At 45.8% G+C, this 14,058-nt stretch overlaps 1 protein-coding gene across 4 annotated transcripts in view; it reads left to right on the forward strand.

Moving 5' to 3' along the window:
• The window catches only part of LOC105497426 (NIPA magnesium transporter 2), a 36,855-nt gene that overhangs the window by 11,865 nt on the left and 10,932 nt on the right, over nucleotides 1–14,058 (forward strand). For 3 of the 4 annotated variants that reach the window (XM_011768503.3, XM_011768505.3, XM_011768504.3), the window contains 2 exons: nucleotides 2,249–2,480; nucleotides 3,809–3,865. In XM_011768503.3, the coding sequence (XP_011766805.1) occupies nucleotides 2,342–2,480; nucleotides 3,809–3,865 (196 nt within the window). In that variant the 5' untranslated portion in view covers nucleotides 2,249–2,341. The remainder of the gene's footprint in view (nucleotides 1–2,248; nucleotides 2,481–3,808; nucleotides 3,866–14,058) is intronic. The other variant, XM_011768506.3, reaches the window with a different exon arrangement.

Raw genomic sequence — 14,058 nt, forward strand, 5'->3', positions numbered from 1 at the left:
CGCCCGGCTAATTTTTTTTGTATTTTAGTAGAGACGGGGTTTCACCGTGTTAGCCAGGATGGTCTCTATCTCCTGAACTCGTGATCCGCCCGTCTCAGCCTCCCAAAGTGCTGGGATTACAGGCTTGAGCCACCGCGCCCGGCCAACATTGGACTTTTTTATTTCTTGGGAGTAATATCAACTCAGTGTGATAATGCTGTGTTTGCCATTATTGCAGTATCACTGCAGTAATGTTATCTGTTGTCTACCTTCCTTGTGAAGCTAGAGAGCTTAGCGTAATGAACGCTTAGCACGTAATATGTAGTCAGTACTGTTTGAGTGGATGGATAAAGTGATTGAGGGGCCAGGTGGACAGGAAGTTGAAGTTGCTTTGGTTAAAAGCCAGTGTCTTTTAACCATAAGTGGAAAACGTGGAAAAACGTGGCTAGTGGAAAAAAAGTGGAAGTGGAAAAACGTGGCTAGTTAGGGTCCTGACTGAATTGCAGATTAGTTTTGGAACTCAGAAGTCAAATTGTGGGACTAAAAATCCCAAGATGTGCTAGAAAGCTGGACTGGCAGTTACAACCAGTCATAAGCCTTGTTACTAAAAACTATTTTTTCTCTGCTATCCACACTGTGCTTTAGATCATTTGTCAACTGAGTTTATGAGTTGGCCATTTGGGAAAAACAGTTGTAGTCTTTGGTAAGCCTCTGCTTCCTGTCTGGCCTGGAGGATTGAGCCCTCCAGATAGCATGGTCCTCACGTTTTCCAAAGGCCACCAGTACCATACTGTGTGCCCCAACAGACCCTTCTCTGCAAGAATTGTTATCCTCTGATAACAGATAATGTGAAATCTGCCTTCTGTCAACACATCCCCAAAGAGGCTAAATAAATAAATTAGCATATGCTTATATCCACATGTTGCTAAGAAGAAGATGTATAGGTGAGAAAATTTTGAGTTTCTTTGTATAGATTATTCAAAAGGACACAAAGAGAACCTGATAAATGTATTTCCAAACTAGATTTGTATATTGTTATCCCTAATTCTTTATTCTGCAGAAGTTTTTTTTATCAGAGTTTTATTAAGGCTAGAAACTTTTTTTTTTTTTTTTTTTTTTGAGATGGAGTCTTGCTCTGTCGCCCAGGCTGGAGTGCAGTGGCACAGTCTGGGCTCACTGCAAGCTCTGCCTCCTGGGTTCATGCCATTTTCCTGCCTTAGCCTCCCAAGTAGCTAGGACTACAGGTGCCTGCTACCACGCCCGGCTAATTTTTTTTTGTATTTTTAGTAAAGACGGGGTTTCACCGTGTTAGCCACGATGGTCTCGGTCTCCTGACCTCATGATCCACCTGCTTGGGTCTCCCAAAGTGCTGGGATTACAGGCGTGAGCCACCGTGCCCAGCCAAGAAACATTGTATTTTTTTTTTTTTTTTTGAGAGGGAGTCTCGCACTGTCGCCCAGGCTGGAGTGCAGTGGTGGATCTCGGCTCACTGCAAGCTCCGCCTCCCGGGTTTCTGCCGCTCTGCCTCAGCCTCCCAAGTGGCTGGGACTACAGGCGCCGCCACCACGCCCGGCTAATATTTTGTATTTTCAGTAGAGACGGGGTTTCACCGTGTTGGCCAGGATGGTCTTGATCTCCTGACCTCGTGATCCGCTCGCCTTGGCCTCCCAAAGTGCTGGGGCTACAGGCGTGAGCCACCGTGCCCAGCCAAGAAACATTTTTTTTAAAATGTGGGATCAGAGTTTATGAAATCAGTTTAAACTTGGTTTTATATCATGATCGTATCTTTTGCCATAATTCAAAGAAATATACAGGTTGGTGCTAAATTTAAATAATAAATATTTATTAATATTAGTAATGGAGGAGATATTTTTTCTTTTTTTTTTTTTTTTTTTTTTGAGACGGAGTCTCACGCTGTTGCCCAGGCTGAAGTGCAGTGGCGCGATCTCGGCTCACTGCAAGCTCCGCCTCCCGGGTTCCCGCCATTCTCCTGCCTCAGCCTCCTGAGTAGCTGGGACTACAGGCGCCCGCCACCGCGCCCGGCTAATTTTTTGTATTTTTAGTAAAGACGGGGTTTCACTGTGGTCTCGATCTCCTGACCTTGTGATCCGCCCGCCTCGGCCTCCCAAAGTGCTGGGATTACAGGCTTGAGCCACCGCGCCCGGCGATATTTTTTCTTTAGGAGTAGAGAAGTGGTATAAAATTTTGAATTGCATGTGAGCTGTCATGAGCATTCTGTGAAAACCACATTTCATTTTGTATTGTTTAGGTTTGAAGACTGCTTCATTCTGCCTCTAGTACCAGCGGTTTCTCTGTTCTGTGATCAATGTGATTCACGGGAACTCCTTAAGTAACAAACGAAATGAGCCAGGGGCGTGGAAAATATGACTTCTATATTGGTCTGGGATTGGCTATGAGCTCCAGCATTTTCATTGGAGGAAGTTTCATTTTGAAAAAAAAAGGCCTTCTTCGACTTGCCAGGAAAGGCTCTATGAGAGCAGGTAGGTCATGCCCTGTGTGACTTTGAGGTGACCTCAGTGTGTATCTACATACTCAGGTTCTTTGACTGTAGAAGACCACATCTTCATTCCTTGTGAGTGTGTTGTGAAACTTTGAACTGTTCAGGAGTCCTAAATGTTTACAGAGTTGATATTTGGTTATTTATAATGAGAAAAGAAGTGAGAAGATGTCATAATTAGTTAACTGCTCAGTCCTGCGGTTATCATCAAAGTGGAAACAGGGACCAATGCTGAAGTAGCATCCACCGTTTTCTTTAAATTTTGATATATCTGCAGGGAAGGAAATCAGAGTCCATGGTTAGGCTGGGCATGGTGGCTCATGCCTGTAATCCCAGCACTTAGGGAGGCTGAGGCGGGTGGATTACCTGAGGTCAGGAGTTCAAGACCGGTCTGGCCAACATGGTGAAACCCCATCTCTACTAAAAATACAAAAATTAGCCGGCCATGGTGGCCTGGCCTGTAATCCCAGCTACTTGGGAGGCTGAGGCAGGAGAATCGATTGAACCTGGAAGGCAGCCGAAATGCACCACTGCACTCCAGCCTGGGTGACGGAGTGAGACTCTGTCCCCCCCAAAAAAGAAAAACAAAAGTCCATGGTTAGAATCAGAATTTATTAAGGGCTGGGATCTTTTGTCCATGATAGTAGAAGTTCTGACTTTGAACTTCAACATTTTGGCAGGAAGGAAAGAGAGGGCTTCCGCAGCTTGAAGAGTGTCTAGTTCAGTGAGCTTCTGGCTGGTGTAGGTGGTTTCTCCAGAAATCACTGAGAAGTCACAAGACCCTGCGGGGACATCAGGATGATTGCCCCCCCCACCCCACTCCTCTGTCAGGGACACTCGTGGTAGCTCCCAGTGTTAAGTGGCATTATGGTCACGTTCCATCATTCTACCCTGGCTTCATTTTTAGCCCTGATTGGACCTCATGAGGAGACCTGCTTTGGCATCTTTCTCTCTTCCCTGTGCCATCTCTGTGGCTAAACGTAATTCAGCAGTCATAAAAACATGAAACGATAGCCTCTGTGGGGTTTAGTGGACAGAGGAGAAACTGTCAGCATCTACTGCTTGTTCCCCTAGTCCCTGATGCTTGGTCCTGAGAGGTGTTCTCACTGTTCATGATGGATATGCTTGTAAAGGATTCATTTACCTTGGCAAGACAATCATTAAGAAATTGTCAGAGAAATCCCGAGTCATGCCGAAACCTTTATTTAAAGTAGCAACTGAGATATTTAAAAATCTGTCATTATTAATAGTTATCATAATTTATAGGAGTCTTACAATCTTCAAAGATGTGAAATATTTCTTCATTCACAGGTCAAGGTGGCCATGCATATCTTAAGGAATGGTTGTGGTGGGCTGGACTGCTGTCAAGTATGTATAAAGAACATTGCAAGAAAAATATGATAGCTGTATATTAAGATATTTGCATATGGTATTATAGCCTAATTACTAGCAAGTTTTAAATAAATCTTTATTTAATTTTTTTTTTTTTTTTTTGAGATAGCCTCACTTTGTTGCCCAGGCTGGAGTGCAGTGGTGTGATCTTGGCTCACTGCAACCTGCGCCTCCCGGGTTCAAGTGATTCTCCTGCCTCAGCCTCCTGAGTAGCTGGGATTACAGGTGTGCACCACCACGCCCAGCTAATTTTTTGTATTTTTAGTAGAGACGGGGATTCACGATGTTGGTCATGCTGGTCTTGAACTCCTGACATCAGGTGATCCACCCATCTTGGCCTCCCAAAGTGTTGGGATTACAGGCGTGAGCCACAGCACCTGGCATAAATCTCATTTTTTTTTTTTTTTTTTTGAGACGGAGTCTTGCTCTGTCACCCAGGCTGGAGTGCAGTGGCCGGATCTCAGTTCACTGCAAGCTCCGCCTCCCGGGTTTACGCCATTCTCCTGCCTCAGCCTCCCGAGTAGCTGGGACTACAGGCGCCCGCCACCTCGCCCGGCTATTTTTTTGTATTTTTTAGTAGAGACGGGGTTTCACCGTGTTAGCCGGGATCGTCTCTCGATCTCCTGACCTCGTGATCCGCCCATCTCGGCCTCCCAAAGTGCTGGGATTACAGGCTTGAGCCACCGCGCCCGGCCATAAATCTCATTTTTTAATTAACATAACTGAAATACATAATTTAAAAGTTCAGCAGTTTAGTAGCATGTTCTTTTACTATTTATTTTTATTTTTTTTTTTTGAGACGGAGTTTTGCTCTTGTTGCCCAGGCTGGAGTGCAGTGGCACAATCTCAGCTCACTGCAACCTCCATCTCCTGGGTTCAAGTAATTCTTCTGCCTCAGCCTCCCGAGTAGCTGGGATTACAGGCATGTGCCACCACGCCCAGCTAAGTTTTTTGTAATTTAGTAGAGACGGAGTTTCTCCATGTTGGTCAGGCTGGTCTTGAACTCCTGACCTCAGGTGATTCATCCTCCTCGGCCTCCCAAAGTGCTGGGATTATAGGCATGAGCCACTGCACCCGGCCTAGTTTTTTAATTTTTGTGAGTACGTCATAGGTATTTACACAGCAGGTATTTATAGGGTACATGAGATCCTTTGATAAAGGCATGCAGTTCGTAATAATTGCATCATGGTATCCATGGGTTATCCATCCCCTCAGGAATTTATCCTTTGTGGTACAAACAATCCAAATAGTACTTTTTTTTTTTTTTTTTTTTTGAGATGGAATCTTGCTCTGTCACCAGACTTGAATGCAATGGCCCATCTTGGCTGACTGCAGCGTGCCTCAGCCTCCTGAGTAGCTGAGAGTACAGGTGTGCGCCACCATGCCCAGCTAATTTTTGTGTTTTTACTAGAGACAGGGTTTCACACGTTGACCAGGCTGGTCTCGATCTCTTGACCTCGTGATCCGCCTGCCTCGGCCTCCCAAAGTGCTGGGATTACAAGCGTGAGCCACCGTGCCTGGCAGTACTCTTTCTGTTTGAGACAGGGTCTCACTCTGTCGCCTAGCCTGGAGTGCAGTAGTGTGATCATGGCTCACTGCAGTCTTAACCTCCCAGGCTCAGTCCCCACATCTCAGCCCCCTAAGTAGCTGGGACTACAAGTGTGTGCCACCATGCCCGACTAATTTTTTTATTTTTTATTTTATTTATTTGCGGGTTTTTTGCTGTGTTGCCCAGGCTGGTCTTGAACTCCTGGGCTCAAGCTAATCTCCTGCCTCAGCCTCTTTAAGTGCTGGGATTATAGGTGTTAACTACTCTGGCTGGCCCCAGTTATACTTTCTTATTTATTTATTTAGAGACAGAGTCTCGCTTTTGTCACCTAGGCTGGAGTGCATTGGTGCGATACCGGCTCACTACAACCTCTGCCTCCTGGGTTCAAGCGATTCTTCTGCCTCTGCCACCCGGGTAGCTGGGATTATAGGCACGTGCTACCATGCCCGGCTAATTTTTGTACTTTTAGTAGAGATGGGGTTTTGCCATGTTGGGCAGGCTGGTCTTGAACTCCTGACCTTGTGATCCACCTGCCTCGGCCTCCCAAAGTGCTGGGATTACAGTTGTGAGCCACTGCGCCTGGCCGTTATTTATGTGTATATATGTATGTATGTATGTATTTATTGTTTGACACGGAGTCTGGCTCTGTCGCCAGGCTGGAGTATAGTGGCACAATCTTGGCTCACTCCAACCTCCGCCTCCTGGGTTCAAGCGATTCTCCTGCCTCAGCCTCCCAAGTAGCTGGGACTACAGGCACACACCACCAAGCCCAGCTCATTTTTGTATTTGTAGTAGGGAAGGGGTTTCACCATGTTGGCCAGGATGGTCTCCATCTCCTGACCTCGTGATCTGTCCGCCTTGGCCTCCCAAAGTGCTGGGATTACAAATGTGAACCACCGCACCCGGCCTTTTTTAGTTATTTTTAAGTGTACAATTAAATTATTACTGGGCCAAGCAAGGTGGCTCACACCTGTAATCCCAACACTTTGCAAGGCCAAGGCGGGTGGATCACTTGAGGTCAAGAGTTCGAGACCAGCCTGGCCAACGTCGTGAAACCCTGTATCTACTAAAAATACCAAAAATTAGCCGGGCATGGTGGCGGGCGCCTGTAGTCACAGCTACTCGGGAGGCTGAGGCAGGAGAATCGCTTGAACCTGGGAGGTGGAAGTTGCAGTGAGCTGATATCGTGTCACTGCTCTCCAGCCTGGGCGATAGAGTGAGACTCAGTCTCAAAAAAAAAAAAAAAAAAAAAAAATTGTTGACTGTAGTCACCCTGTTGTGCTATCAAATACTTGGTGTTACTCACCAAGCATTCAAGTCTTTCTCACTATTTATTGTACCCTAATAGTGCATTTAAATGTAATGACAAGGTTTTTTTTTTTTTACCCATCTGATTAAAACATGTTTGATATGCCCATGTAATTTTAAAATTTCTGCTCAATTTAAGGTAATTTTTTTTTTTTTTGAGATGGAGTCGCACTCTGTTGCCCAGGCTAGCGTGCAGTGGCGCGATCTTGGCTCATTGCAAGCTCCGCCTCCCGGGTCCACGCCATTCTCCTGCCTCAGCATCCCGAGTAGCTGGGACCACAGGCGCCTGCCACCTCGCCCAGCTAATTTTTTGTGTATTTAGTAGAGACGGGGTTTCACCGTGTTAGCCAGGATGGTCTCGATCTCCTGACCTCATGATCCGCCCGCCTTGGCCTCCCAAAGTGCTGGGATTACAGGTGTGGGCCACCGTGCTCGGCCTAATTTAAGGTAATTTTAAAAGTGAAAGTTAAGTGAAGAATTCTTTTAGTTTGTTCCCCCTTCATTTGTCCTCATTCCAAATTGAAAAGAGGTGTGTATTTGATAAGACTTATCAAATAAAAATACAAAAAATCACCATGCCTATTTTGGTAATTCGTTTTAAAAAGGCATATGGAAAAAAATTATTCTGGGCCAGGCGTCGTGGCTCACGCCTGTAATCCCAGCACTTTGGGAGGCCGAGGCGGGTGGATCACCTGAGGTCGGGAGTTTGAGACCAGCCTGACCAACATGGAGAAACCTTGTCTCTAATCAAAATACAAAAGAATTAGCTGGGCGTGGTAGTGCATGCCTGTAATCCCAACTACTCCGGAGGCTGAGGCAGGAGAATCGCTTGAACCTGAGAGGCGGAGGTTACAGTGAGCTGAGATCGTGCCATTGCACGCCAGCCTGGGCAACAAGAGTAAAACTCTGTCTCAAAAAAAAAAAAAAATTGGCCGGGCGCGGTGGCTCAAGCCTGTAATCCCAGCACTTTGGGAGGCCGAGACGGGCGGATCACGAGGTCAGGAGATCGAGACCATCCTGGCTGACACAGTGAAACCCCGTCTCTACTAAAAATACAAAAAACTTAGCCGGGCGAGGTGGCGGGCGCCTGTAGTCCCAGCTACTCGGGAGGCTGAGGCAGGAGAATGGCGTGAACCCGGGAGGCGGAGCTTGCAGTGAGCCGAGATCGCGCCACTGCACTCCAGCCTGGGCGACAGCGTGAGACTCCGTCTCAAAAAAAAAAAAAAAAAAAAAAAAAAAAATTATTCTGAAGACACCGAGCCTTGACTGATGGTTGTTCAGTCAACAAATACTTACTGATCATGTCTTGTATGCCAGGCATTGTTCTAGGTGCTGGAGATACATCAGTGAGAGGAAAAGACTGAAAAATCTCCACCCACATGAAGCTTACATTCTAGATCTGGGAGACATTAAACAAGACAAGTTAAAATGTTTGTGTGCCTGTGCATGGTGATAAATGCGAAGGAGAAGGCGTAAAGTCGGAAGGAGTATCATGAAATGCAGGATAGATAGGTTTATTAGTACGTTAGACGGACAGCCAGGGCCAGCCTCACTGAAAGGTATTTGGATAAAAGATATAAAGGAAGCGAGCAATCTGCCCATATGATGTTTGGGGGAGAAACCCTTGAAGCAGGAGGAAACTCTTTAACTGTGAAGGCCATGAGCCGGGAACATGCCAGGCCAATTAATGTGTGATCGATAGCCCTCAGTGACTCATCTCCTGGTATTCACACCTTTCTCTGATCCCCTTTCACCGTGAATTAGTGCAGTTCAAAACAGTGTGATCCAGGAATACCACAGAAGTGATGATGCCTGTCTTCCGAGGTGAAGCTGTGAGAGGCATTGCAGCTTTTTCACTGATTCTTTGGATTGCTCACTTTGAGGGAAGCCAGCTGCTGTGCTCTGAGGACACTCAGGCAGCTGTGGAGAGCTCCCCAGTCTCTCACTGTGCCAGGACCTACTTGCCAGTCCTGTGAGTGAGCCACCTTGGATGTGGGTCCTCTGGCTCCTGCCCAGCCTTCAGATGACTGCAGCGCTGGCTTTAATCTTTTTATTTACTTACTTATTTGAGACAGGGTCTCACTCTGTTGCCCAGGCTGGAGTGCAGTGGTGTGATCTCAGTTCACTGCGTCCTCAACCTGCCACCTCCCACCTCAGCCTCCCAAGTAGCTGGGACCTCAGGTTAATGCCACTAGGCTGGCTAATTTTTGTTTATTTTTTTTATAGAGATGAGGTCTCACTGTGTTTCCCATGGTGGTTTTGAATTCCTGGGCTCAAGCAATCCTCCTACCTCAGCCTCCCAAAATGCTGGAATTACAGGCATGAGCCACCATGCCCGGCCTTAAATCTTGACTGCACCCTCTTGAAAGACCCTGAGGGAGAACTACTTACTCCTTACTAAAGTCTTGACTAACAGGAACCATGAGGGGAAATGGTGATTGTTGTTTTAAACTGCCAAATTTGGGGTGCTTTGTTAAGCAATACTGGATTAGCAAAACCTTGGGAAACATTAAAAAGGCAGGTGTAGGAATAAGGGAGTGAATGTGGGGAAAGTAGTGAGAAATCAGTTCAGAGAACTCAGGAGGCTCAGATCATGTGGGGCTTTGTAGGTAATGGGAAGGACTTTTTTTTTTTTTTTTTTTTTTGGAGATGGAGTGTCGCTCTGTTGCCCAGGCTAGAGTGCAGTGGCACAATCTGGGCTCACTGCAACCTCTGCCTCCCAGGTTCAGGCGATTCTCTGGCTTCAGCCTTCTGAATAGCTGGGATTACACGCATCCACCACCATGCCTGGCTAATTTTTGTATTTTTAGTAGAGACGGGGTTTCACCATGTTGGCCAGGCTGGTCTCGAACTCCTGACCTCTGGTGATCTGCCTGCCTTGGCCTCCCAGAGTGCTGGGATTACAGGCATGAGCCACTGTGCCTGGCCTAGGACTTTGTTGTGAGATGAGAAGTCATTAGAGACTTTCGAGCAGCATGACCTGGTCAGTCTTTTTAAATAGGATCTCTCTGGCTGCTGTGTTGAGGCATAGACTGCATAGGGGCAGAAGCAGAGAAACCAGGTAAGAGGTGATGATAGCATTCCAGGGTAGTATCAGTGAGTGTGATGAGAAGGGACAGAATTCTGAATGTATTTTGAAGGTAGAACTCACAAGATTTGCTCATTCACCAGATTGTAGGGTGTGAAAGACAAGGGTTTAGGATGTCATGATGGTTTTCTGCCGTAGTAACTGGAAGAATTGAGTTGCCTGATGGTAAGACTGCAGGAAGGACCTGGGCTGATGGGGTGGGGTGAAGTGTGGAGTTTGGTCTATATGTGTTGAAGTTAGAAATGCCTATGAGATATTCAAGTAGATATGTGAAGTTGGTAGTTTGGTAGACAAGTCTGGAATTCTATGCAGTGGCCTAAGCTGGAGACAACATTTTGAGAGTCATCCTTGCTATTTTAAAGCCATAAGACTGGATGAGATCATGGAGGAAATGAAAATAGAAAAAGGCTGGGCACCGTGGTTCACACCTATAAGCCCAGCACTTTGGGAGGCTGAGATGAGCAGATCACTTGAGTCCAGGAGTTCGAGACCAACCTGGCCAATATGGTAGAACCCTGTCTGTACTAAAAAATACAAAATTAGTCAGGTGTGATGTTGTGCACTTGTAGTCTCAGCTACTTGGGAGGCTGAGGTGGGAGGATTGCTTAAGCCCAGGAGGTTGAGGCTGCAGTGAGCTGTGATCGCACCACTGCACTAAAGGCTGGGCAACAGAGAGAGACCCTGGCATTCATAGGTAGGTAGGTAGGTAGGTAGGTAGATTAGATAGATTAGATAGGTAGATAGATAAGATAGAGAGGCTGGGCAACAGAGAGAGACCCTGGCATTCATAGGTAGGTAGGTAGGTAGATTAGATAGATTAGATAGGTAGATAGATAAGATAGAGACCGACCCTGTCATTCATAGGTAGGTAGGTAGGTAGATTAGATAGATAGATAAGATAGAGACCCTGTTATTCATAGGTAGGTAGGTAGGTAGGTAGATTAGATAGATTAGATAGATAGGTAGATAAGATAGACAGAGTGAGACCCTGTCTTAGACAGATACATAGGTACATAGATAGAGAGGCCCAAGATCGGAGACCTGAGAGCAGACCAGGTCCGTTTAGAGGTCAGGAGGAGGAGTGAGAAGAGGCTGAGAAGGAGCAGCCAGAGTGGAAGGGTGAGATGATGAGCCTGGTGTTGTGGAGCCAAGTGAAGAAAGTGCTTCATGGAACAGAGAGTGGTCGATTGTGTCAGGTGTTGCTGAGGTAGAGTAAGTATGATGAGAGCTGGGCATGGTGGCTCATACCTGTAATCCCAGCTGCTTGGGAGGCTGAGGTGGGAGGATCCCTTGAACCCAGGAGTTCAAGACCAGCCTGGGCAGCATAGCAAGACCCCATCTCCAAGAGATACAGAGAGTAGTGCGATTAGGATTGAAAAATGACCACTGAGTTTAGCAATATGGAAGTCCTTGGTGACCTTGAGATTAGCAGTTTATATAACACTTTTGAACATCAGAAAACAATATGTAGTGTTTATGGTAATGGTGTACTAGGTAATTGAATTATTATTTCTTTTTTTTTTTTTTAAGTGATGGAATCTCGCTCTATTGCCCAGGCTGGAGTGCAGTAGTGCAATCTTGGCTCACTGCAAGCTCTGCCTCCTGGGTTTATACCATTCTCCTGCCTCAGGCTCCCCAGTAGCTGGGGCTACAGGCCCACTTGCCACCACACCTGGCTAATTTTTGTATTTTTAGTAGAGATGGGGTTTTACCATGTTAGCCAGGGTGGTCTCAATCTCCTGACCTCATGATCTGCCTGCCTCGGCCTCCCGAAGTGCTGGGATTACAGGCATGAGCCACCGCGCCCATCCTAATTGAATTAATATTTCTGTTGAAAACAAGTTTGAAAGATAGAATATCAAAACCATGTTTTAAAAAGCATTGAAGGTGACATGATAGTCAAAAATTACCTGGCCAATATTAGGGAATGTGCAGTTTCCACTAAAGAAAGAAAAGATGAGAGAAAGGACTAGAGCTCAGAGGAATAAGCTAGAGATACTTCTGCTCTAGAGGTTAACTGCAGACTCTAGAGGAGGCAGCTGAGAAAGTGAATCTTTGAACAGAACTAACAGCACAGAGTCTGGGGCTGCCAAGAGTAGGAGCCACCACCTGCTCTGGGCTGGTACTCTGGGAAGGCTGGGTGCTAGGAGTGAGGCAGGGACAATGCACTGATAATTCGTGTGCACCAGATGATGCCAGCCTTGGCCCCAAACTGCTAGTGCTTTCTGGCAGCTGGCAGAAGAAAGTAAAAATTCTCTGTTGAAGATACAGTACCATTCTCACCTTAAATTGTTTTAGCGAGTAATTTTAAAAATAAAGATCAATCTCTTTTTTTTTTTAAGGCATATGAGATTAAGAAACTACTAAAAGGAACAGATAGAAACTTGACTCATAGACTGCAGATATTGGAAGTATCATGACTCTAAAATAAATGTTTTTACCACAAGGAACTGTCATTCTAAGAATAAACTAGACTATAGTGACATTATAGATTTGCAAAACAAATAGAAATTATAGAATTAAAAACTAATGAAAATGAATGAATTGACTTAACAATAGGTTAGGTATGGCTGAAGAGAGACTTAACCAGAGGTAGTTTGGAAGAGATTGTCTACATTGAAGCAAGCAAGAAAAGATGGAAAATATACATGAGAGGGTTATAGAACTTAGACGATTCAGCAAATAGAGTTTCAAATAAAAAGGGACAGAATCAGAAGCAGTATTTGGAGAGAAAAATGGGTACGAATTTTCCAGAACTGACCAAAGTTATCAAACCACAGATCCAAGAAGCCCCATAAAACCTACGCAGAACCTGTGAAAAGAAAACTGGATGTAAACATACCATAGTAACACTGATGAAAACCATAGACAGAATATCTTTTTTTTTTTTTTTTTTTTTTTTTTTTTTTTTTGAGACGGAGTCTTGCTCTGTCACCCAAGCTGGAGTGCAGTGGCCGGATCTCAGCTCACTGCAAGCTCCGCCTCCCGGGTTTACGCCATTCTCCTGCCTCAGCCTCCCGAGTAGCTGGGACTACAGGCGCCCGCCACCTCGCCCGGCTAGTTTTTTTGTATTTTTTAGTAGAGACGGGGTTTCACCGTGTTAGCCGGGATGGTCTCTCGATCTCCTGACCTCGTGATCCGCCCGTCTCGGCCTCCCAAAGTGCTGGGATTACAGGCTTGAGCCACCGCGCCCGGCCTGACAGAATATCTTAAAAGCAGTCCAAGGAAAGCTCATAGTACCCTCAGAGGGGCAGCAGATTGACAGCTGAGTTTTCAGCTCCATTGGAAGTAGAAAACAGTTGGAAATACAGCTTCAAAGGGCACAAAAAGTAGCTGGCAGTAGAATACTCGGAAAATATCCTTGAAGAATGAAACTAAAACATGTTTTAGATAAACTGATAATTAAATTATACTAAAGCAAATTTAAAAGAGTGTTCAGGCTGGGCATGGTGGCTCACACCTGTAATCTCAGCACCTGGGGAGGCTGAGGCACACCCTAGGTCAGGAGTTTGAGATCAGCCTGATCAATATGGTGAAACCCTGTCTCTATTAAAAATAGAAAAATTAGCCGAGTGTGGTGGCAGGTGCCTGTAGTCCCAGCTATTCAGGAGGCTGAAATGGGAGAATTGCTTGAACTTAGGACACAGAGTTTGCAGTGAGCCGAGATCACGCCACTGCACTCTATCCTGGGTGACACTGTGAGACTCCGTCTTAAACAGAAAAAACAACAAAAAACACCTAAATGTAAGTTTAGAAATACAGGAGGGAAGAGTGGTGAGTATATGAGTACATCTGAGTGAATAAACATAAGAGATAGCTCGTGGACTTAAAATATCCATGCATAAAATTTTAAAAATATGGCCGGGCGCGGTGGCTCAAGCCTGTAATCCCAGCACTTTGGGAGGCCGAGACGGGCGGATCACGAGGTCAGGAGATCGAGACCATCCTGGCTAACACCGTGAAACCCCGTCTCTACTAAAAAAATAATACAAAAAACTAGCCAGGCGAGGTGGCGGTGCCTGTAGTCCCAGCTACTCGGGAGGCTGAGGCAGGAGAATGGCGGGAACCCGGGAGGTGGAGCTTGCAGTGAGCTGAGATCCGGCCACTGCACTCCAGCCTGGGCGGCAGAGCGAGACTCTGTCTCAAAAATAAAATAAAATAAACTAAAATAAAATAAAATTTTAAAAATACACAACAGCAATCAATGGGAAAGGAGAAAATGGA

Source organism: Macaca nemestrina, chromosome 7, assembly GCF_043159975.1.
Source record: "Macaca nemestrina isolate mMacNem1 chromosome 7, mMacNem.hap1, whole genome shotgun sequence".
Lineage (NCBI taxonomy): Eukaryota > Metazoa > Chordata > Mammalia > Primates > Cercopithecidae > Macaca > Macaca nemestrina.